At 38.9% G+C, this 24,204-nt stretch overlaps 1 protein-coding gene across 1 annotated transcript in view; it reads right to left on the reverse strand.

Annotated features, from left to right (window-relative positions):
• Nucleotides 1-2,782: 2,782 nt before the first annotated feature.
• Nucleotides 2,783-24,204, reverse strand: part of LOC128636159 (indolethylamine N-methyltransferase-like) — a 48,876-nt gene continuing 27,454 nt past the window's right edge. Inside the window, exons 2-3 of the mRNA XM_053689209.1 lie at nucleotides 13,580-13,787; nucleotides 2,783-3,355 (exon numbers count right to left, since the gene is read on the reverse strand). Coding sequence (XP_053545184.1) covers nucleotides 2,935-3,355; nucleotides 13,580-13,787 — 629 coding nt within the window. The 3' untranslated portion in view covers nucleotides 2,783-2,934. The remainder of the gene's footprint in view (nucleotides 3,356-13,579; nucleotides 13,788-24,204) is intronic.

Genomic DNA, 24,204 nt, shown 5'->3' on the forward strand with positions numbered 1-24,204 from the left:
CAGACATGTACTGGCTTAAGCAGGGGGACACGTCTGGCACTGCAGGATCTGAGTCCCTGGTGGCGTAGTGTGTTACTGATGGTAGCCTCTGTTACGTTGGTCCCAGCTCTCTGCAGGTCATTCACTAGGCGCCCCCGTGTGGTTCTGGGATGTTTGCTCACCGTTCTTGTGATCATTTTGACCCCACAGGGTGAGATCTTGCCTGGAGCCCCAGATCGAGGGAAATTATCAGTGGTCTTGTATGTCTTCCATTTTCTAATTATTGCTCCCACAGTTGATTTCTTTACACCAAGCTGCTTGCCTATTGCAGATTCAGTCTTCCCAGCCTGGTGCAGGTCTACAATTTTGTTTCTGGTGTCCTTTGACAGCTCTTTGGTCTTCATCATAGTGGAGTTTGGAGTGTGACTGTTTGAGGTTGTGGACAGGTGTCTTTTATACTGATATCAAGTTCAAACAGGTGCCATTAATACAGGTAATGAGTGGAGGACAGAGGAGCCTCTTAAAGAAGAAGATACAGGTCTGTGAGAGCAAGAAATCTTGCTTGTTTGTATGTGACCAAATACTTATTTTCCACCATAATATGCAAATAAATTCTTTCCAAATCAGACAATGTGATTGTCTGGATTTGTTTCCACATTTTGTCTCTCATAGTTGAGGTATACCTATGATGAAAAGTGCAGGTCTCACTCATCTTTTTAAGTGGGGGAACTTGCACAATTGGTGGCTGACTAAATACTTTTTTGCCCCACTGTATATATTTGCCCCACATATGCCAACCTATTATTGGATTGGTGTAGGCTTCTCCATGTCTTTGACGACAGGAATCCGTTTATAGGGAAGATTCTCTTTTATGGTCTCTTTATAGATGACCATTTATTTATATGGAAATATACAGAGGAGGAGATTATTTCAGTTTTTTATTATTTGAGTCAACATCAGATATTCTGGATATTCCAATCAGTAACCAAAGTACCTTCTGCCTTAATTCTGACTTGGATGTTAAATTGTTTGTTTAGCCACATTAAAATGTTGGAAAATTGTACATAAATCTGAGGCAACATATTTTTTGCATGTTTAGGTGATTTTGTTTGATGAACCTCCTTTATTAACCTGAGTGAACATTAATAAAAGGTTGAAGGTCATAACCCAATGTCATTGACAAAGTTATGTATGGTCGTACAAAATATGTTTGACTCCTACTAAATTGTGTGTCATTTTTCTAAAGATTAAATACATTTTTAATATTATTAACTATGCAGTTACCAAAATATATTTAGTACAATCTGAAAGTGTTTGATCCTGTTTGAGATATGAAGTAGAGAGAAGTTCCCTGGTGTCTGTGATTCCTGGAGCTTGAGACCATGAGAAGTTCATCTGGAGGATTTTGTATTAGCCGAGAGTACCATTTTACCATCACACAGGTACCAGCCTAATTGTGTTACTTTCATGTGTTCAATTACCCTGTTCAGACATAGGCCCCTATTTATCATCGGTCTTGGGGACCTGATCCGACAGTGTGGATCAGGTCCGCAAGACCTTGCTAAATGCGGAGAGCAATACGCTTTCTGCATTTAACATTGCACCAGCAGCTCACAAGAGCTGCTGGTGCAACGCCACCCCTTGCTGACTCGCGGCCAATCGGCCGCCAGCAGGGAGGTGTCAATCAACCCTATCGTATTCGATAGGGTTGATTTCTGGCGATTCCTGTCCGCCTGCTCAGAGCAGATGGACAGGGTTATGGAGCAGCGGTCGTTAGACCGCTGCTTCATGACTTGTGTTTCTAGCGAGTATGAAGACTCTCCAGAAACATGGCCCTTCAAGCTCCGTACGGAGCTTGATAAATATGGGCCATACTATCCTAAAGGGTGCATCCTTCTTTATTTATATACTGATATCTTCTTTACACTGAACCATGAGCAGGGAGCTACCTTAAAGCAACCATTTAGGACCTGTGAGGTGTGTGTATCTTTATTGAGACTGTCTATTGGCTGCGCTAGATGTTCTCTTGTCACATATATTTTGAGCTCTATTATACAGTGAGCTTTTGTATTTGGGCAGATTATCACTTATGTTTTTTATTCATTTTTATATAGTAATTGTTTGTTTTGTTATAGTCTGTTGGGCACTTTCTCTTCACTTCAATTTAATATGTAAGGGATTTTCACACAAGTAGCGCCCCCTGACTTATTTTATTTAGTTCTATGACATTTTCAAATTAAATACTAAACTTATCATACTTTATCCTTATGTCTGTAGCACCTCTATTGGGAGTTTATTCCATGAATCAGTCAAAAAGCTTCCACAAATTACTCCTGAACTTGCCACCCCCCATTGTAAGATGATGATCCCTTGTTCTGTTGTTGCTCTTTTTCTATCAAATGCTTCTGCCCCAGCCTTATCCCTGCTCTCCCTTCTAAGCTATAATTATTAAGGTCAAGATAACTTTCCTTGTAAGTTTTATTGTTTAGACCATGTATTAGTTTAGTCGTCTCCTTGTACATAACTGTACACAATACACAAGATGAGATCTCACTAGTGATCTATAAAGTGACCAACCATCATATCATCTGAAGTAATCATTCCCAAGTCCCATTTCTCTCTATAAAGTACACTTGAGTGTGTAATTATCTTTTCAGTTTTTTAATCTAAAATGCATTATTTATACTTTGTGGTGTCAAATTTTATATCCAATTAATTTTCCCAATTCTTCTGGTTTATTTTACTTTCACCACTCATTGGATCAACCTTTCTTGGAACTGCAGAGATGACATAAACTAAGAAATACTTCATTACAATTTATTGTAGCCACCAAAGTCACTGTTAGCAATAATTAAATCTTGCACAATATTAGCAAAATGTAAGAAGGGCTGCACATTTATGCCCATCCCACCCAAGACACATTGTTATACTGGTTAATGTGTTTTTTTTTAAATCTCATTGCATGACGGCAGTTATAAATGCCATGTGATCATAAGATACAGCCTCATGCTTTGATTTATTTTCAATCAGCTCCATGGTTTCAATCTTGTACCCCATGTCCTTGAGAATTTTTTTTAGAAACTCTTCATCCAGTGTTAGATAGTGGAATTGGTGTTCCCCAACCGTGTAAAATTCACCATTTAACAAAACATATAATATCAGATGGCCACCTGGTTTTAGCCACCTTGAGATCTTCTTCATGCTTGTGGAAAATTCATCTCGACTTTTGCACATCATTCCTAGGGTACTACCAATATATAAACAGTCGACTTTTGGAAGAGTAACTGGGTCAGTTAGATTTTCTTTGGTGAGATCACATTTCCGAATTTTTTTAATTGATTTTTTAAGGTTTTCTTCCCTTTTCTTCCAGTCCTCACTAAAAATATAAGTATTTACAGTAATTAGTTTAAATCAAATATCAAATCTTTCTATTGTTAAATGCTAAAGGCTATGTTTGCATCCTGTTAGCTGCACCAAGCGCTTACCTGCTGAACTGCAGATAGTTTTGTATCAACATTTAATAGTCTATGGGGTGGGCAGTACCATCTGATGTGGGCACTCTAGAGTTATAATGTATTCAGTATTAGAATAGGATTAGTTAGGGATTTGACAGTGATGAGTTCAGTCTTCTTAAAGGACCATCATATACATATATATATATATATATATATATATATAAAATGTTGTTGTGTTTTGCCCGGAAACAACTTCACTCAGCAGTGATTCAAACTTTCTCCCAGTCTGTCCTGGGATAGTTATGAATCACTGCTTTAACCCTAGCTAAGCTTATAAGCTGTGTGAACAGTGATGCTTTGGCGTAAAGGGAATCTGCTGAAAAGCAGACATGAAGTATATTTTGTGCGTAGTGGAGGATTTTAAACTCACCTTTTACCTCCCCCTAATTTAAAATGTTGTTGTGTTTTGCCCGGAAACAACTTCACCCAGCAGTGATTCAAACTTTCTCACAGCTGATGAGTGGCAAAAACCATGAAACAGGCTGTCCTGGGATAGTTTTGAATCACTGCTTTAACCCTAGCTAAGCTTAAAGGGAATGTGCTGAAAAGCAGACATGAAGTAAAAAAGTGTGTCATTGTGAACCTAATTTGCATATCTTACCCAGAATTCCTTGCTGCATTGGAAACAGTGTATTCCAGAGATTTTCTGTGGGAAAAACAGGCCTACTGGCCTGTCTAGCTTTGTTAATGAACTACACAATTAGTTATTTTCTCTCTCTCTCTCTCTCTCTCTCTCTCTCTCTCTCTCTCTCTCTCTCTATATATATATATATATATATATATATATATACAATAGAATAGCTGTCTATGCCATTCAAAACAGTACTAGTTTATAGAAACTTAGCAAAGCTAAAGTTAACTTATGTTATGTCGTGCCATAGTACTAAACATGTGTAGAATACAATTGGGGCGTAATTAAGGAAAAGATTTGAACTAACACTTCCATCCTCTCTCCTTTTGAGTGACATCATACTACCTTGGTCAATCTATCTCAAGTGGTCCAATATTTGTCAAGTTTGTTGCTTGACCATTTTTATAAATTTAGGGCTGAGACCCAAACCCTTCTCATTATAAATCAACCATGAAAGTGTAACTTTCAGCGATCTTGATCATTACATTAGGACTTAAAGGGACAGCCTACACAAAAATTGTTATTGTTTAAACAGATAGATAATGCCTTTACTACCCATTCCCCAGCTTTGCACAACCAACATTGTTAGATTAATATACTTTATAACATTAAAGGGACAGTATACTGTAAAATAGTTTTTCCCTTAATGTGTTTACAATTGCTTTTTTACCAACTGCAGAGTAAAAAATGTATGAAAATTTGGTTTTTAAGGTTTATTTCTGTATATTAAAGCTCTGATTTTGTGTTTTGAAGCCACAGCCTAATAAAATAGGTTGAGCTTGTAGGTATAATCCGATCTCATTACTGTATCACATTGTGCACACAAACCTGCTTCTTTATCTTATATCTGTCCTTAAAACAATCCCCAATACTTTGAGAGAACAATGGAAAATCAACATTTTATTACCTTATCTCTGCTTTAACACACTGGGAGTGTAATTTCTTCTGCTGGCTGTGTTTACAAAGCTTATCTATAGCTGGTACGCGCGGCCACAAACTTTCAGAATAGGTGGGGATACCACATGCTAAATTAACAATTTCAAATGCCAATATATGGGTAAAGGAGCTACTTGTAAACAATTTAATACACTCCAGCAGGTAAAGTGGATCATTGGGAACAAATTAAAGGGGAGAAAATTTTTGAGTAAACTGCCCCTTTAAACATCTAAATTTCTGCCTGTTTCAAGGCTCTATTAACAGCCTCTTAATCGCATACTTTTCTGTTTGCTTTTCAGAACAGGAGACTGATAGTTCATGTGGGCCATATAGATAACAATGTGTTCACACCCGGGAAGTTATTTAAGAGTTAGCACAACACAGTACTAAATGCAACTCAATAGATTTTAAATAGTCACAGTCAGATGATCAAGGGGCAGTCTGCAGAGGCTTAGATACAAGGTAATCACAGAGGTCAAATGTATATTAATATAACTGAGATAAGGAGCAGTCTGCAGAGGCTTAGATACAGGGTAATCACAGAGGTAAAAAGTATATTAATATAACTGAGATAAGGGGCAGTCTGCAGACGCTTAGATACAGGGTAATCACAGAGGTAAAAAGTATATTAATATAACTGAGATAAGGGGCAGGCTGCAGAGGCTTAGATACAAGGTAATCACAGAGGTAAAAGTATATTAATATAACTGAGATAAGGGGCAGTCTGCAGAGGCTTAGATACAAGGTAATCACAGAGGTAAAAAGTATATTAATATAACTGAGATAAGGAGCAGTCTGCAGAGGCTTAGATACAGGGTAATCACAGAGGTAAAAAGTATATTAATATAACTGAGATAAGGGGCAGTCTGCAGAGGCTTAGATACAAGGTAATCACAGAGGTAAAAAGTATATTAATATAACTGAGATAAGGAGCAGTCTGCAGAGGGTTAGATACAAAGTAATCACAGAGGTAAAAAGTATATTAATATAACTGAGATAAGGAGCAGTCTGCAGAGGCTTAGATATAGGGTAATCACAGAGGTAAAAAGTATATTAATATAACTGAGATAAGGAGCAGTTTGCAGAGGCTTAGATACAAGGTAATCACAGAGGTAAAAAGTATATTAATATAACTGAGATAAGGGGCAGTCTGCAGAGGCTTAGATACAAGGTAATCACAGAGGTAAAATGTATATTAATATAACTGAGATACGGAGCAGCCTGCAGAGGCTTAGATACAGAGTAATCACAGAGATAAAAAGTATATTAATATAACTGAGATAAGGAGCAGTCTGCAGAGGCTTAGATACAAGGTAATCACAGAGGTAAAAAAGTATATTAATATAACTGAGATAAGGAGGCAGTCTGCAGAGGGTTAGATACAAGGTAATCACAGAGGTAAAAAGTATATTAATATAACTAAGATAAGGAGCAGTCTACAGAGGCTTAGATACAAGGTAATCACAGAGGTAAAAAAGTATATTAATATAACTGAGATAAGGGGCAGTCTGCAGAGGCTTAGATACAAGGTAATCACAGAGGTAAAATGTATATTAATATAACTGAGATAAGGAGCAGTCTGCAGAGGCTTAGATACAGGGTAATCACAGAGGTAAAAAATATATTAATATAACTGAGATAAGGAGCAGTCTGCAGAGGCTTAGATACAAGGTAATCACAGAGGTAAAAAGTATATTAATATAACTGATATAAGGAGCAGTCTGCAGAGGCTTAGATACAAGGTAATCACAGAGGTAAAAAGTATATTAATATAAATGAGATAAGGGGGCAGTCTGCAGAGGGTTAGATACAGGGTAATCACAGAGGTAAAAAAGTATATTAATATAACTGAGATAAGGAGCAGTCTGCAGAGGCTTAGATACAAGGTAATCACAGAGGTAAAAAGTTTACTAATATAACTGAAATAAGGAGCAGTCTGCATAGGGTTAGATACAAGGTAATCACAGAGGTAAAAAGTATATTAATATAACTGAGATAAGGGGCAGTCTGCAGATGGTTAGATACAGGGTAATCACAGAGGTAAAAAGTATATTAATATAACTGTGTTAGTTGTGCAAAACTGGGGAATGGGTAACAAAGTCTATGGAACAAGAATGAGCAAACTGTTTATATATGTAAATGTACCTTGTAATGTGCTCTAGACATCGTTTTTTATTCCAAGGAGCTAGGACCATCCTGAGCTAAGACATTGAAGTTTTCATAACATCTGTATAACCACAATGTGTCATGTACTCTCACACAAAGATGGCCGCCGTGGTTAAACCAAGTAAAATATATTATTATTTTTTAAAATTGTGTTTTTTTTAAAATTGTGGTTTTGCAATATTAATACATAAGGTAATAAAGAAAAGCCTAGGAAAATTATAAAATGCTCAAGCAACCTATGCTGGGCCACTTAAGATGGATTAGCCCACCTGTTACTGGTCAATCAATGACAGGCTCTAACATTTCCACTTATGGGTGTACTCACTTTTGTTGCCAAAGGTTTAGAGATTAATGGCTTTGTGTTGAGTTATTTTGAGGGGACAGCAAATTTACACTGTTATACAGGCTGTACACTCACTACTTTACACTGTTATACAGGCTGTATACTCACTACTTTACATTGTTATACAGGCTGTACACTCACTACTTTACACTGTTATACAGGCTGTACACTCACTACTTTACACTGTTATACAGGCTGTACACTCACTACTTTACACTGTTATACAGGCTGTACACTCACTACTTTACACTGTTATACAGGCTGTATACTCACTACTTTACACTGTTATACAGGCTGTACACTCACTACTTTACACTGTTATACAGGCTGTACACTAACTACTTTACACTGTTATACAGGCTGTACACTCACTACTTTACACTGTTATACAGGCTATATACTCACTACTTTACACTGTTATACAGGCTGTACACTCACTACTTTACACTGTTATACAGGTTGTACACTCACTACTTTACATTGTTATACAGGCTGTACACTCACTACTTTACACTGTTATACATGCTGCACACTCCCTACTTTACACTGTTATACAGGCTGTACACTCACTACTTTACATTGTTATACAGGCTGTACACTCACTACTTTACACTGTTATACAGGCTGTACACTCACTACTTTACACTGTTATACAGGCTGTACACTCACTACTTTACACTGTTATACAGGCTGTACACTCACTACTTTACAATGTTATATAGGCTGTACACTCACTACTTTACACTATTATACAGGCTGTACACTCACTACTTTACACTGTTATACAGGCTGTACACTCACTACTTTAAACTGTTATACAGGCTGTATACTCTACTCTACTTTACACTGTTATACAGGCTGTACACTCACTACTTTACATTGTTATACAGGCTGTACACTCACTACTTTACACTGTTATACATGCTGCACACTCACTATTTTACACTGTTATACAGGCTGTACACTCACTACTTTACATTGTTATACAGGCTGTACACTCACTACTTTATACTGTTATACATGCTGCACACTCACTATTTTACACTGTTATACAGGCTGTATACTCACTACTTTACACTGTTATACAGGCTGTACACTAACTATTTTACACTGTTATACAGGCTGTACACTCACTACTTTACACTGTTATACAGGCTGTACACTCACTACTTTACACTGTTATACATGCTGCACACTCACTACTTTACACTGTTATACAGGCTGTATACTCACTACTTAACACTGTTATACAGGCTGTACACTCACTACTTTACATTGTTATACAGGTTGTACACTCACTACTTTACACTGTTATACATGCTGCACACTCACTACTTTACACTGTTATACAGGCTATACACTCACTACTTTACACTGTTATACAGGCTGTACACTCACTACTTTACACTGTTATACACTGATATACAGGCTGTACACTCACTACTTTACACTGTTATACAGGCTGTACACTCACTACTTTACACTGTTATACAGGCTGTACACTCACTACTTTACACTGTTATACAGGCTGTACCCTCACTACTTTACACTGTTATACAGGCTGTACACTCACTACTTTACATTGTTATACAGGCTGTACACTCACTACTTTACACTGTTATACATGCTGCACACTCACTATTTTACACTGTTATACAGGCTGTACACTCACTACTTTACATTGTTATACAGGCTGTACACTCACTACTTTACACTGTTATACAGGCTGTACACTCACTACTTTACACTGTTATACAGGCTGTACACTCACTACTTTACACTGTTATACAGGCTGTACACTCACTACTTTACACTGTTATACAGGCTGTACATTCACTACTTTACACTGTTATACAGGCTATATACTCACTACTTTACACTGTTATACAGGCTGTACACTCACTACTTTACACTGTTATACAGGCTGTACACTCACTACTTTACATTGTTATACAGGCTGTACACTCACTACTTTACACTGTTATACATGCTGCACACTCCCTACTTTACACTGTTATACAGGCTGTACACTCACTACTTTACATTGTTATACAGGCTGTACACTCACTACTTTACACTGTTATACATGCTGCACACTCACTATTTTACACTGTTATACAGGCTGTACACTCACTACTTTACACTGTTATACAGGCTGTACACTCACTACTTTACAATGTTATATAGGCTGTACACTCACTACTTTACACTATTATACAGGCTGTACACTAACTACTTTACACTGTTATACAGGCTGTACACTCACTACTTTAAACTGTTATACAGGCTGTATACTCTACTCTACTTTACACTGTTATACAGGCTGTACACTCACTACTTTACATTGTTATACAGGCTGTACACTCACTACTTTACACTGTTATACATGCTGCACACTCACTATTTTACACTGTTATACAGGCTGTACACTCACTACTTTACATTGTTATACAGGCTGTACACTCACTACTTTACACTGTTATACATGCTGCACACTCACTATTTTACACTGTTATACAGGCTGTATACTCACTACTTTACACTGTTATACAGGCTGTACACTAACTATTTTACACTGTTATACAGGCTGTACACTCACTACTTTACACTGTTATACATGCTGCACACTCACTACTTTACACTGTTATACAGGCTGTATACTCACTACTTAACACTGTTATACAGGCTGTACACTCACTACTTTACATTGTTATACAGGTTGTAAACTCACTACTTTACACTGTTATACATGCTGCACACTCACTACTTTACACTGTTATACAGGCTATACACTCACTACTTTACACTGTTATACAGGCTGTACACTCACTACTTTACACTGTTATACACTGATATACAGGCTGTACACTCACTACTTTACACTGTTATACAGGCTGTACACTCACTACTTTACACTGTTATACAGGCTGTACACTCTCTACTTTACACTGTTATACAGGCTGTACCCTCACTACTTTACACTGTTATACAGGCTGTACACTCACTACTTTACATTGTTATACAGGCTGTACACTCACTACTTTGCACTGTTATACATGCTGCACACTCACTATTTTACACTGTTATACAGGCTGTACACTCACTACTTTACATTGTTATACAGGCTGTACACTCACTACTTTACACTGGTATACATGCTGCACACTCACTATTTTACACTGTTATACAGGCTGTATACTCACTACTTTACACTGTTATACAGGCTGTACACTAACTATTTTACACTGTTATACAGGCTGTACACTCACTACTTTACACTGTTATACAGGCTGTATACTCACTACTTTACACTGTTATACATGCTGCACACTCAGTACTTTACACTGTTATACAGGCTATACACTCACTACTTTACACTGTTATACAGGCTGTACACTCACTACTTTACACTGTTATACACTGATATACAGGCTGTACACTCACTACTTTACACTGTTATACAGGCTGTACACTCACTACTTTACACTGTTATACAGGCTGTACACTCACTACTTTACACTGTTATACAGTCTGTACCCTCACTACTTTACACTGTTATACAGGCTGTACACTCACTACTTTACACTGTTATACAGGCTGTACACTCACTACTTTGCACTGTTATACATGCTGCACACTCACTATTTTACACTGTTATACAGGCTGTACACTCACTACTTTACATTGTTATACAGGCTGTACACTCACTACTTTACACTGTTATACATGCTGCACACTCACTATTTTACACTGTTATACAGGCTGTATACTCACTACTTTACACTGTTATACAGGCTGTACACTAACTATTTTACACTGTTATACAGGCTGTACACTCACTACTTTACACTGTTATACAGGCTGTACACTCACTACTTTACACTGTTATACATGCTGCACACTCACTACTTTACACTGTTATACAGGCTGTATACTCACTACTTAACACTGTTATACAGGCTGTACACTCACTACTTTACATTGTTATACAGGCTGTACACTCACTACTTTACACTGTTATACATGCTGCACACTCACTACTTTACACTGTTATACAGGCTGTACACTCACTACTTTACTCTGTTATACATGCTGTACACTTACTACTTTACACTGTTATACAGGCTATACACTTACTACTTTACACTGTTATACAGGCTGTATACTCACTATTTTACACTGTTATACAGGCTGTACACTCACTACTTTACACTGTTATACATGCTGTACACTCACTACTTTACACTGTTATACAGGCTATACACTCACTACTTTACACTGTTATACAGGCTGTACACTCACTACTTTACACTGTTATACACTGTTATACAGGCTGTACACTCACTACTTTACACTGTTATACAGGCTGTACACTCACTACTTTACATTGTAACAAAGTGTCATTTCTTCAGTGTTGTCACATGAAAAGATATAATAAAATATTTACACTATTATACAGGCTATACACTCACTACTTTACATTGTAGCAAAGTGTAATTTCTTCAGTGTTATCACATGAAAAGATATAATAAAATATTTACAAAAATGTGAGGGGTGTACTCACTTTTGTGCGATATTGTATATGATAATGTTAATGTAAAACATATATCTATACCTACATATCTTTAGGAATATATATATATATATATATATATATGTGCGTGTGTATATTTATATCAATAGGTATAGATATATACAGATATATATATATGTGTGTGTGTGTGTGTATATTTATATCAATAGGTATAGATATATACAGATATATATATATATATATATATATATATATGTGTGTGTATATTTATATCAATAGGTATAGATATATACAGATATATATATATATATGTGTGTGTATATTTATATCAATAGGTATAGATATATACAGATATATATATATATATATATATATATATATATATATATAAATATATATATTTACAATAAAACATTCTCCTGTGTGTATATAACACTGGAATGTGAAATATTAATAACTCTTGTTGAGTTAGTGTGCAAGTGATAAGTGAAATGTTTTTTTCTTCTGCGCCCTCCATTGAAGTGTATGGGGAGAATAAGTTAACGTGGTTGCTATATCTTAAGTCCTTTGGTTAGTGTGCATTGGGTTTCGCTCATGTGCAACCTTTTTCCTTTTTACTTGTAATACACACGCTATCTGACATGCAGAAAAATATTACTTTTAGAAATTTAAACTTAAGCGAGAGAGCTAAATAGCGCACTATTTGTAATATAGTTCAAAATGTTTTTGTACACTCATTGTTTCACCTGCTTGGTAAAAATAGTCCTATCAAATAATCAACCAGTCAAAGGATTATGAGGGATCAATCCTGACAGTAAGCCTCCTCTTAAACCCGATTGGTTAATTGATTGATTGATTGATTGATTGATTTAAAAAAAATATTTATACATTTAGAGTAATGGTGTCAGGCTCATAGTAAATATCAGTCCAGGCAGAGACTTAGAGGCACTATGACTGGTCAGTGTACAGATGAGTTGGGAATGACAAGGGTCAGCTGGCAGGCCAGTGTGCAGATGATGTAAGAGTGACAAGGGTCAGATTGCAGGTCAGTATACAGATGAGTTAAGAGTAACAAGGGTCAGATGGAAGGTCAGTGTGAAGATGAGTTGGGAGTGACGAGTGTCAGATGGCAGGTCAGTGTGCAGATGATGTAAGAGTGACAAGGGTCAGATTGCAGGTCAGTATACAGATGAGTTAAGAGTAACAAGGGTCAGATGGAAGGTCAGTGTGAAGATGAGTTGGGAGTGACGAGTGTCAGATGGCAGGTCAGTGTGCAGATGAGTTAATAGTGACAAGGGTCGGAGAGCAGGTCAGTATGCAGATGAGTTAAAAGTGACAAAGGTCAGATTGCAGGTCAGTATGCAGATGAGTTAAGAGTGACAAGGGTCATTGGGCAGGTCAGGGTGTCACATGAATTTAAAATGATATCAAACATGCAGCTGGTCTGCAACCCAGATATTAGAAATATTCTTTACCCTTTGCCTTCAAAATCTGCTATAGTATTAAATGTGTGAGACCAATCATAGGCATCGTCATGAGTAGTTGTCCATTTCTCCAATTCCTTTATGCTAGCGTCATTGAATTCTAACACGGTGATGTCATTAAAGCACTCTGCCAATGGAATAAGGAGTATAATAATGGTGCCAGGCGGCATGCAAATCAAGGTTTCACCTTTAATATGTCCTATGGAAAAAGATGAGATTTATGAAAAACCAGAACAAAAAAAACATGTGTTTTAATTACAGAGACATCCAACAATCAACCAAGCTTTGGGAGTAACAAGGGTCAGAGGGTAGGTTAGTGTGCAGATAAGTTGAGTGACAAGGGTAAGAGGGCAGTTCCGTGTGCAGATTAGTTAAGAGTGACAAGGGTCAGAGGGCAGGTCAGTGTGCAGATGAGTTAAGAGTGACAAGGGTCAGAGGGCAGGTCAGTATGCAGATTAATTAAGAGTGACAAGGGTCAGAGGGCAGGTCAGTGTGCAGATTAGTTAAGAGTGACAAGGGTCAGAGGGCAGGTCACTGTGCAGATTAGTTAAGAGTGACAAGGGTCAGAGGGCAGGTCAGTGTGCAGATAAGTTAAGAGTGACAAGGGTCAGAGGGCAGGTCAGTGTGCAGATAAGTTAAGAGTGACAAGGGTCAGAGGGCAAGTCAGTGTGCAGATTAGTTAAGAGTGACAAGGGTCAGAGGGCAGGTCAGTGTGCAGATGAGTTAAGAGTGACAAGGGTCAGAGGGCAGGTCAGTATACAGATGAGTTAAGAGTGACAAGGGTCAGAGGGCAGGTCAGTATGCAGATTAATTAAGAGTGACAAGGGTCAGAGGGCAGGTCAGTGTGCAGATTAGTTAAGAGTGACAAGGGTCAGAGGGCAGGTCAGTGTGCAGATTAGTTAAGAGTGACAAGGGACAGAGGGCAGGTCAGTGTGCAGATAAGTTAAGAGTGACAAGGGTCAAAGGGCAGGTCAGTGTGCAGATGAGTTAAAGGGATACTGAACCCACATTTTTTCTTTCATGATTCAGATAGAGCATGCAATTTTAAGCAACTTTCTAATTTACTCCTATTATTACTTTTTCGTCATTCTCTTGCTATCTTTATTTGAAAAAGAATGTTCAGAACCTGGACATCACTTGTTCATTGGTGGATGAATGTATCCACCAATCAGCAAGGACAACCCAGGTTGTTCATCAAAAATGGGCCGTCATCTAAACTTACATTCTTGCTTTTCAAATAAAAATACCAAGAGAATGAAGAACATTTGATAATAGGAGTAAATTAGAAAGTTGCATAAAATTGCATGCTCAGTATCCCTTTAAGAGTGACAAGGGTCAGAGTGCACCCATACATATTATACACCATTTTGTAATAGACAAACAGGCATTTCTAGGGATAAAAAGTAAATATACAATAAATATTAATTTAATACCGAAAAAATGGGAAAAAAAAGCTTTCTATTTACAGTTTTCTTTCTAACCATTTCTACAAACTAACGGCTAGATTTAGAGTTTTGTCGGTAACGACCCACGTAGCTAACGCTGGCTTTTTTCTGGCCGCACCTTTTAAATAACTCTGGTATTGAGAGTCCACAGAATGGCTGCGTTAGGCTCCAAAAAGGGAGCGTACAGGCATATTTAACGCCACTGCAACTCTCAATACCAGAGTTGCTTACGGACGCGGCCAGCCTCAAAAACGTGCTCGTGCACGATTCCCCAATAGAAAACAATGGGGCTGTTTGAGCTTAAAAAAAACCTAACACCTGCAAAAAAGCCGCGTTCAGCTCCTAACGCAGCCCCATTGTTGTCTATGGGGAAACACTTCCTACGTCTGCACCTAACACCCTAACATGTACCCCGAGTCTAAACACCCCTAACCTTACACTTATTAACCCCTATTCTGCCGCCCCCGCTATCGCTGACCCCTGCATATTATTTTTAACCCCTAATCTGCCGCTCCGTAAACCGCCGCTACTTACATTATCCCTATGTACCCCTAATCTGCTGCCCCTAACACCGCCGACCCCTATATTATATTTATTAACCCCTAATCTGCCCCCCACAACGTCACCGCTACCTACCTACACTTATTAACCCCTAATCTGCCGACCGGACCGCACCGCTACTATAATAAAGTTATTAACCCCTAATCCGCCTCACTAACTCTATAATAAATAGTATTAACCCCTAATCTGCCCTCCCTAACATCGCCGACACCTAACTTCAAACATTAACCCCTAATCTGCCGACTGGGGATCACCGCTATTCTAATAAATGTATTAACCCCTAAAGCTAAGTCTAACCCTAACACTAACACCCCCCTAAGTTAAATATAATTTAAATCTAACGAAATAAATTAACTCTTATGAAATAAATTATTCCTATTTAAAGCTAAATACTTACCTATAAAATAAATCCTAAAATAGCTACAATATAAATTATATTTATATTATAGCTAGTTTAGGATTTATATTTATTTTACAGGCAACTTTGTATTTATTTTAACCTGGTACAATAGCTAAAATAGTTAAAATAATTACAAAATTACCTGTAAAATAAATCCTAACCTAAGTAACAATTAAACCTAACACTACACTATCAATAAATTAATTAAATACAATATCTACAAATAAATACAATGAAATAAACTAACTAAAGTACAAAAAATAAAAAAGAACTTATTTACAAACATCAGAAAAATATTACAACAATTTTAAACTAATTACACCTACTCTAAGCCCCCTAATAAAATAACAAAGACCCCCCAAAATAAAAAAATGCCCTACCCTATTCTAAATTACTAAAGTTCAAAGCTCTTTTACCTTACCAGCCCTGAACAGGGCCCTTTGCGAGGCATGCCCCAAAGAATTCAGCTCTTTTGCCTGTAAAAAAAACACATACAATACCCCCCCAACATTACAACCCACCACCCACATACCCCTAATCTAACCCAAACCCCCCTTAAATAAACATAACACTAAGCCCCTGAAGATCTTCCTACCTTATCTTCACCATACCAGGTTCACCAATCGATCCAGAAGAGCTCCTCCGATGTCCTGATCCAAGCCCAAGCGGGGGGCTGAAGATGTCCATGATCCGGATGAAGTCATCATCCAAGCGGGAGCTGAAGAGGTCCATGATCCGGCTGAAGTCCTCATCCAAGCGGGAGCTGAAGAGGTCCATGATCCGGCTGAAGTCTTCTATCAATGGCATCTTCAATCTTCTTTCTTCTGGATCCATCTTGCAGACCTCCGAAGCGGAACATCCTGCTGGCCCGACGGACTACCGACGAATGAATGCTCCTTTAAGGGACGTCATCCAAGATGGCGTCCCTCGAATTCCGATTGGCTGATAGGATTCTATCAGCCAATCGGAATTAAGGTAGGAAAATTCAGAATCAAGTTCAATCCGATTGGCTGATCCGATCAGCCAATCAGATTAAGCTTGCATTCTATTGGCTGTTCCGATCAGCCAATAGAATGCGAGCTCAATCTGATTGGCTGATCGGATCGGCCAATCGGATTGAACTTGATTCTGATTGGCTGATTCCATCAGCCAATTAGAATTTTCCTACCTTAATTCTGATTGGCTGATAGAATCCCTTAAAGGAACCATCATTCGTCGGGAAGTCGTCGGAAGAAGAGGACGGATCCGCGCTGGAGGTCTTCAAGATGGAGCAGGTCGTCATCGGATGAAGATAGAAGATGCCGCTTGGATCAAGATGTTTGCCGGTCCGGATCGCCTCTTCTTCCCGGATAGGATGAAGACTTTGGAGCCTCTTCTGGATCTCTTCAGCCGCCGGATGATGGATCGCCAGCCCCCGCTTGGGTTGAATGAAGATTTTGGAGCCAGGACCGATCGGTGATACCCGGTGAGGTGAAGATAAGGTAGGAAGATCTTCAGGGGCTTAGTGTTAGGTTTATTTAAGGGGGGTTTGGGTTAGATTAGGGGTATGTGGGTGGTGGGTTGTAATGTTGGCGGGGTATTGTATGTGTTTTTTTACAGGCAAAAGAGCTGAATTTCTTGGGGCATGCCCCGCAAAGGGCCCTGTTCAGGGCTGGTAAGGTAAAAGAGCTTTGAACTTTTGTAATTTAGAATAGGGTAGGGCATTTTTTTATTTTGGGGGTCTTTGTTATTTTATTAGGGGGCTTAGAGTAGGTGTAATTAGTTTAAAATTGTTGTAATTTTTTCTAATGTTTGTAAATATTTTTTTATTTTTTGTAACTTAGTTCTTTTTATTTTTTGTACTTTAGTTAGTTTATTTAATTGTAGTTATTTGTAGGAATTGTATTTAATTTATTTATTGATAGTGTACTGTTAGGTTTAATTGTAGATAATTGTAGGTATTTTATTTAATTAATTTAATGATAGTATAGTGTTAGGTTTAATTGTAACTTAGGTTAGGATTTATTTTACAGGTAATTTTGTTATTATTTTAACTAGGTAACTATTAAATAGTTCTTAACTATTTAATAGCTATTGTACCTGGTTAAAATAATTACAAAGTTGCCTGTAAAATAAATATTAATCCTAAAATAGCTAAAATGTAATTATTCGTTATATTGTAGCTATATTAGGGTTTATTTTACAGGTAAGTATTTAGCTTTAAATAGGAATAAGTTATTTAATAAGAGTTAATTTATTTCGTTAGAATAAAATTATATTTAACTTAGGGGGGTGTTAGGGTTAGGGTTAGAATTACCTTTAGGGGTTAATAACTTTATTATAATAGCGGTGCGGTCCGGTCAGCAGATTAGGGGTTAATAAGTGTAGGCAGGTGGAGGCGACGTTGTGGGGGGCAGATTTGGGGTTAATAAATATAATATAGGGGTCGGTGGTGTTAAGGGCAGCAGATTAGGGGTACATAAGGATAACGTAAGTAGCGGCGCTTTGCGGTCGGCAGATTAGGGGTTAATTATTGTAGGTAGCTGGCGGCGATGTTGTGGGGGGCAGATTAGGGGTTAATAAATATAATATAGGGGTCGGCGGTGTTAGGGGCAGCAGATTAGGGGTACATAAGTATAACGTAGGTGGCGGTCGGCAGATTAGGGGTCAAAAAAATTTAATCGAGTGGCGGCGATGTGGGGGGACCTCAGTTTAGGGGTACATAGGTAGTTTATGGGTGTTAGTGTACTTTAGAGCACAGTAGTTAAGAGCTTTATGAACTGGCGTTAGCCCAGAAAGCTCTTAACTACTGACTTTTTTCTGCGGCTGGAGTTTGGTCGTTAGAATTCTAACGCTCACTTCAGACACGACTCTAAATACCGGAGTTAGAAATATCCCATTGAAAAGATAGGATACGCAATTGACGTAAGGGGATCTGCGGTATGGAAAAGTCGCGGCTGAAAAGTGAGTGTTAGACCCTTTCCTGACTGACTCCAAATACCGGCGGTAGCCTAAAACCAGCGTTAGGAGCCTCTAACGCTGGTTTTCACGGCTACCGCCAAACTCCAAATCTAGGCCTAATGTAGCTAAAGATAAAAATAGCTCCAAATAGATTCATTATGTTGCCTGATTTTACAAATGCCCCTCCAGTCTAGGGTTCCATGTAAGTTATAGCCAATATAGGCGAAATACTACAAAGATGGAATTATTGGTTCAACACAAAAATTTGCTCTGCTAATAGCGGTTACTCAATCCAAAACTGCCACAAAAAAGTATAGATTTGTAGATCTTAGACACCCCAAGGTATTTTGACACATTGAGCGAGATTACAAGTGGAGCGTTAATTTATTGTATGCCAGCAAAAGGGTAAATATGCCCTTTAGCAGACGCACAATAGGTAACCATTCATTACAAGTGGCTGGTTATTGCTACTGCAAGCTTGCGGTAGCAAGTAACGCTTATAAAATTAACCAGAGATCAGATCTCTGATTAATTTTATAAATGTCCCCCAAATGCCCCCAAAATGTGAGGCTAAAGTTGGGAGTGGGGTGTTTAAAAAAAAAGACACTGAAAAGTGCCTTTACATATCGGTCTATGGGAACTGTGTGATTCCAGTAAATATATATATATATATATATATATACCACCAGAAGCAGGGAACCAGCACACTTTTTTTATATTCAGCTGCCGGGGTGCACTTGCAAGCAAACAAATATCCACATAATAAAGCAGGCACTCTCCGTTTTAATTTTATCGTTTAATGGTAAACGTTTTCGGGGTCTCCCCCGTCCTCAGACCACTTACAGATAACTGATAATACACAACTTAAATAGCTACTCACCCTCACCGTGTCAAATCGCCAACAGACTCCCAGCTTCCGTGTCGCGCAACTGCGCATGCGCGCCCGGAACTAAGGAGAGCCGACCAGGACCAACCACCCACTGCTAAAAGCAAAAGTGAAAATCAACATCACACACAATAATGCAGCAGTGTAGACCGCTAACTGCATATAGTACCATACTGCAGAGAAATATTATTACCCTATACTCGGCATATTGAAATATACACAGACCTATCATCAAGCCTTGTTTACACCTTATTGCTTCAAATGTTACGTATACACCTGTTACCATTCTGCCATAAAGGGGATATTATTATATTTTTATACGGTTATATTTACACAGTTATATTTACATATTTACACAGAAGGGACATCCGTGTTAGGTTGCATTATTCATCCTGTATTACACTCCTGCCCCTAACTAAACACTTGGCCCGATATCTCTTTAACCAACTTAAAGGTGTTGGACCCCTGTGTACATTACTTAACCACAAAGCACCCCACCATGTCACCTTTTTTTTAAAATATTTAACAGTCATCCTCAGTTACACTGATGTTTAGCTAGCAGTGGGGAACCCAGTCAAAAAGATAATGAGCTGGATTGCAATTTAATTGCATGTATTTAATCCAGTCATGGACATACCCCAACATAATATCTTAAGCTCACTTCTAACTATGACGGTGGCAGTAGGCATACATCCACTACAAGTCTTACAAAAAACATTGGTAATCCAAATGCACATTCAGCCCCTTTGGGTACATAGTCTCCAGGTTAAAAATCCACTGAGACTCTCGTTGTAGTAGACGCCTGCCCCTGTCACCCCCCCTAGGGTTACGTGGAACGTGATCTATGATAATATACCGAAGGTCAGATACAGCATGACCACTGGTACAGAAGTGGCGAGCCACCGGTTGATCTGAATCACCATCCTTGATTGCCAGCCGAATCGCTGACCGGTGGTTCGCCATCCTCGTCCTGAGATCATCCTGGGTCTTACCCACGTAAAATTTACCACACGGACAGTGTAGTAAGTAAACAATATACGTGGTTGTGCAGGTCACCCTGTGCAAGATTTTATATTTTTTATTAGACCATGGATGTTGAAACGTGCTGCTCTGGGTTAACCCACCACAGGTAGTGCAACCACTGCAACGGAAGCAACCTTTTTTCGTGGTTTTTAACCATGTACTAGGCATATAGCTGTCACTGTTGTCGGGCCTCAGGAGCATATCTTTCAGTGGTCTTCCACGTTTGAACCCAACCAGAGGTGACATACAGGAAGCAAAAGGTAGTGTTTTGTCACTCTCCAAAATGTCCCAATGTTCCCTCAAGATATTGGAGAACTGTAGCTTCTCAGGTGAGAAGATGGTGGTAAAGATCATCTTCTTCTCCTCACCCTTATCCCTCTCCATCTTCATAAGTGCCTCTTCCTGTGTAAGCCCCGTCGCTTCAATCAGTGATTCGTCAAGATGTTTAGAACCATACCCACGGTCCATGAATTTTTTGTACATTTCCTGTAGTTGCTGTTCCTTCCTTTGCTGGTTACTGTTGTTGCGTACCACTCGCTTAAACTGTGATCTTGCCAATGATTTTTTCAAACTGGGAGGATGGCAGCTTGTAGCATCCAATAGTGAGTTCCTGTCAGTTTCCTTATAGTATAAGGTTGTGCTGATACCTGTGTTTTCCTTAAAGATCCTTAGATCAAGGAAGTCGATGGTATGTATATCATAGGTCATCTTCAACTGTATATGTGGATTCACCTTGTTTAATTCTGCATACCACACCAGTAACTCATCCTCTGTACCACACCAGATAAGGAAGAGATCATCAATATAACGTCGGTATAGCCGTATTCTGTGATCACCAAAGGCAGTAGTTGCGACCGTTTCGAAGTGGGCCATAAACAGATTCGCATAAGATGGGGCCACGTTGGACCCCATCGCTGTTCCTGAGATCTGTAAATAAAAGTCCCTCTCAAATTTGAAATAATTACATCTCAAACAGAAATCCAGTAGTTCCGACATCACATCCACTGGAGGCCCCACATAAGGATGTCTAAGAAGATGGTACACCATAGCAGCCATACCCTGATCATGGGGAATCACGGTGTATAAACTGGTCACATCTAGTGTGACCAGCAACTCGCCTCCACCAGATGTATGATAGGTCTTTAACAGCTGTATCAACTCCATAGAGTCCAGGAGAAAGGAGTCAGTATGCCTCACGATTGGTTGCAGAATACTATCTACAAATGTAGCCAGGGGTTGTAAAATAGAACCCCTGGCTGACACAATCGGTCTTCCTGGAGGTGTGATTGGATTTTTGTGTACCTTCGGCAAGGTATAAATCACAGGGACAATAGGATGCCCAACTTGTAGGTAATCCCTCAAGGCCTTATCAATGAAGCCTTGTTGATGAAGACATTCCAAATAGTTGTCAATTCTTGTCTTGAAGGCTACAGTGGGGTTACCCGGTAGTCGTCTGTATGTGCCACCATCGGACAATTGCTGTACAATTTCCTGCTTATAGTCCCGATAGTCTTGCAGGACCAGGGCCCCTCCTTTGTCCGCCTCCCGTATCACTAAATCCTTGTTGTTCTGTAGGCTTTTAAGAGCTAAGCGCTGTTCTCTATTCAAATTATTTCTAAAGCTCTTTTGATGATTGTAAAGGTCTCTCATCATGTCATCCTTAGTCATTCTTGCATAAGTTGCAATGCTCGCATTAGTACTTTTTGGATCAAATTTACCCTTTCGTCGTAGTCCCCCTGCTTCAACATTGGAAATCCCAAAGTGCTCCTTCAACCTCAAGGATCTCTGGAACTTAAAGAGATCTACATTGAGGAAAAATTCATTAGCATAAAGGGTTGGGATAAATTTTAAACCTTTTTGTAATACTGCTTCTTCAGCATCTGTCAGTACATATGAGCTTAGATTCATGATGATTTTGCTTGTCTCCTCAGTGTTGTCTATTTGCGCCATTGCCGGGGAGGTCTTCCTCTTGTTCTGCGCCCCCCGTCGCCCCCGCCTCTGGTGTGGCCTATGCCCTGCTCGTTTTTTGAGCGAGTGGTCATAGATTGTGATCCCTGGGGGAACTCCCTCTGAGTGGACAATTGACCCTCTGGATCAGAGCTGTTATCTGAACTTTCCACTGTCGCAAGTGACTTTGGTTTAAACACTCGTGCACGTCTAAATCTAGACAAGCTACCCCTCTCTTGAGGACCAAGTAGCCATCTATAGATGCGTTTTTCTTTATAATCTTGTGTCACCGCTTCCCATTTACGTTCCTTAAACGTTAACAGTTCTTTCTCATAGGTGTCAATACTTGATTTTATTTTGTCAAGCCATGCCTCACCGGGATCCTCAGTAAGTTTAGTCATATGGGTAGACTCAAAATTTTGTAATTCTGATTCAATTTGTTTTAATTGGTCGCTCACCTCCTGTATTACCAATAGCATCAGATCTAAAGAGCCCTTATTCAGGATGCCACACCATTTAAGGCAGAAAGTGGGGTTATTACGCCCAATAGTGGGTATGTTCTTGATCCTGAACCCTTTTGGAATAAATGCCTTCCTGTGATATTCTGATAGGTAGCACCCATGAAGCTGTAAATCAATTTTCTTTTTCTTTAATTTCACCACATAGTTAAATATCTGATCAGGTTGTTCTCTTTGTTTCCTAATTGTGATAGCATCAAATCGGATTCTATTTGCATCCGCTTCAGAGAATTGGAACACATTTGCTCCCTCAATATTATCCTCCAATTGATCATCCACCTGAGAGGCCCCTGTGTCCTCTTGACTCATAGCTCAGTCTGTGTATACTCTTGCAATCCCAACTGCTGCACCACACCGTCACCGTTTTAAAAGCAATCAAGCAGAATAACTCTACTAAACAGATAGTGTCCCAGTCAATTTTTCAGGGTGAGGACGATTTTACACAAGGTGCTGTAGGTCCAATATATACAAATACCACCAGAAGCAGGGAACCAGCACACTTTTTTTATATTCAGCTGCCGGGGTGCACTTGCAAGCAAACAAATATCCACATAATAAAGCAGGCACTCTCCGTTTTAATTTTATCGTTTAATGGTAAACGTTTTCGGGGTCTCCCCCGTCCTCAGACCACTTACAGATAACTGATAATACACAACTTAAATAGCTACTCACCCTCACCGTGTCAAATCGCCAACAGACTCCCAGCTTCCGTGTCGCGCAACTGCGCATGCGCGCCCGGAACTAAGGAGAGCCGACCAGGACCAACCACCCACTGCTAAAAGCAAAAGTGAAAATCAACATCACACACAATAATGCAGCAGTGTAGACCGCTAACTGCATATAGTACCATACTGCAGAGAAATATTATTACCCTATACTCGGCATATTGAAATATA

Source organism: Bombina bombina, chromosome 7, assembly GCF_027579735.1.
Source record: "Bombina bombina isolate aBomBom1 chromosome 7, aBomBom1.pri, whole genome shotgun sequence".
In the NCBI taxonomy this organism is placed as follows: domain Eukaryota; kingdom Metazoa; phylum Chordata; class Amphibia; order Anura; family Bombinatoridae; genus Bombina; species Bombina bombina.